At 53.9% G+C, this 2300-nt stretch overlaps 1 protein-coding gene across 1 annotated transcript; it reads right to left on the reverse strand.

The window, feature by feature from the left end:
* Window positions 1-219: 219 nt before the first annotated feature.
* Window positions 220-2232, reverse strand: LOC105566634. The gene has a single exon (XM_012020800.1). The coding sequence runs from the start codon at window positions 2230-2232 to the stop codon at window positions 220-222; it is 2013 nt and encodes a 670-aa protein (XP_011876190.1).
* Window positions 2233-2300: the final 68 nt, after the last annotated feature.

A 2300-nucleotide genomic window follows, 5' to 3' on the forward strand; every position in this document is an offset into this window, starting at 1 on the left:
TTCGTACCGTAGCCATGAGCCAAAAAGCGCCGGTAACGAGCGTGACGAAGCGCCGTCGCCGCGCGTCGCGATCGGGCATGCGCGCGCAGCGCTCCGGTGGCGCTGCAAGATCTGACCCGGCTGATGCTGCCATCACGCCGGTGACGAACAGACCGCGATTCATAATTGAATCCGGAACATTCTCCCCGCCATCAGCAACGTAGTTGATGATCCTTGATCTTATGATGAGATTGGCAGAACGGCGAGCTTGACTACTGGTCGGATGAGAGTGGTAGTGGCTGTCTTCAGAGTCACCACCCGGACGAGACCATCCTTCCCAGGATGTAGAGCCGTGATCCGGGCTAGCGGCCATTTGCATAGCGGTAGCCGCTCGTCGGTGATGAGCACCAATGACCCGACCTTGATTTCGTTGTTCCTGTGGTGCCACTTTGAGATGGCTTGTTGTCGATGTAGGTAATGTGCTGCCCAGTGTGTCCAGAAATGTTGAGCCTTCTGCTGGATGAGCTGCCATCGAGAGAGTCTTGAGATTGCCAGGTCGGTGAGTGAGGGCTCTGGTATAGCGGTGAGCGGACTTCCTACGAGGAAGTGGCCTGGCGTGAGTGCTGAGATGTCGTCCGCGTCGTCACTCAATGGTTCGAGCGGGCGCGAATTGAGAATTGCCTCAATTTGAGTGAGCAATGTGGTGAGTTCCTCAAAGGTGAGCACGCTTTCTCCAATGGTCCGCCGTAGGTGGTACTTGATAGATTTTACGACGGCCTCCCATTTTCCTCCCATGTGAGGTGTCGCTGGGGGATTGAATTCCCATCGAGTATTGTCTTGCGAGAGCAGGTGAGAGACTCGATGATGTTCTTGAGTGCTCTGGATAAACAGCCTTTTGAGAGCTGCATCCGCGCCGATGAAATTGGTGCCGCAGTCGGAGTGTAGGGTGTGAGCAATGCCGCGTCTGGATGAGAAACGTCGATAGGCGGCAATGAATCCTTCCGTTGAGTAGTCATTGACCGCCTCGAGGTGTACTGCTGAGGTTGAGAAGCAGACAAAAACGCAAATCCAGCCTTTCGTTGTTCTGGCACCTCTTCCTTTCCACGTTTTGACGGTGAGCGGCCCTGCGTAGTCCACCCCTGTATGAGTGAACGGTCGTGCCTGCGTAACCCGAGAGAGAGGTAGTTGGCCCATCAATTGATGAGCACGGATCCCCCTCTGCCGAGCACACGTGACACACCGCAGGATGTGAGACTTGACAGGAGCCCTCCCGCCGAGAATCCAGTATTGTTGTCGGATGTATGACAGCGTAAGCTGCGTGCCTCCATGTAGAGTCCGTTGATGAGCGTGAGCGATGACGATCAATGACGAGAGCTGAGAGTGACGAGGCAATATAACAGGATGTATCGCGTCGAATGAGAGAGCTGCGTGAGCGAGTCGTCCGCCGACGCGAATGACTCCTTGAGCGTCGATGTACGCAGTCAATCTGTTGAATGCGTGCGCCTTTGCTAACGGTGAGTCTGCCTGCAATGCCTTGAGCTCGTGCGAGAAGTACGTTGCTTGAGTTGCCTGAATCCAGAAGAGCCTCGCTTTCTCCAAGGTCTCTGGAGAGATGTGTCTGACAGGCAATGAGTCATGGACTTTCCTCAATCGTGAGACGAATCTGAAACAGAGAGCTGTAATCCTCAATAGTTTAGTGAGGCTTGAGTACCTGTAGATGAGTTCCCATTGATATTCAGTCCTTGGCGTAACCGTCAATAGCGAAACGCCTGGGCGAGCTTCTGTTGCACTCATCTCGTCAGAGAGTGCAGGTTGCGACGGCCATGAGTCTGGTTTGAGTATCCATGGTGGTCCCGTCCACCAAAGTGCGTGGTTTTGAAGCTGAGCAGTCGTGAGGCCTCGTGATGCGCAGTCAGCCGGATTCGAAGTTCCAGGTATGTATCTCCAGTGAGCAGCTGGAGTGAGTTCTTGAATTTGAGCCACCCTGTTCCTGACGAAATCCTTCCAGCGTGATGCATGAGATCTGATCCACGAGAGTGTCACTAGAGAGTCCGTCCACATATGCGTTGCCGTAACGTCCATGTTCAAAGTGGCTGTGACGTATTGCATGAGCCGAGAGAGCAGAAGAGCAGCCGTGAGTTCAAGTCGCGGGATTGAGAGCCGCTTGAGAGGTGCTACCTTAGTTTTGGAGCACACAAGTGAGAACGTGGCGCCGTTTGAGTCGTGAACGGATATGTATATGACTGCAGCCATTGCCAATTGAGAAGCATCAGAGAATCCATGAAGTTCCACTTGCGAGTCGCTCCATGTGTTGAGCCACC

Source organism: Vollenhovia emeryi, unplaced genomic scaffold (assembly GCF_000949405.1).
Source record: "Vollenhovia emeryi isolate VEMERY1.0 unplaced genomic scaffold, V.emery_V1.0 DF943161.1, whole genome shotgun sequence".
Lineage (NCBI taxonomy): Eukaryota > Metazoa > Arthropoda > Insecta > Hymenoptera > Formicidae > Vollenhovia > Vollenhovia emeryi.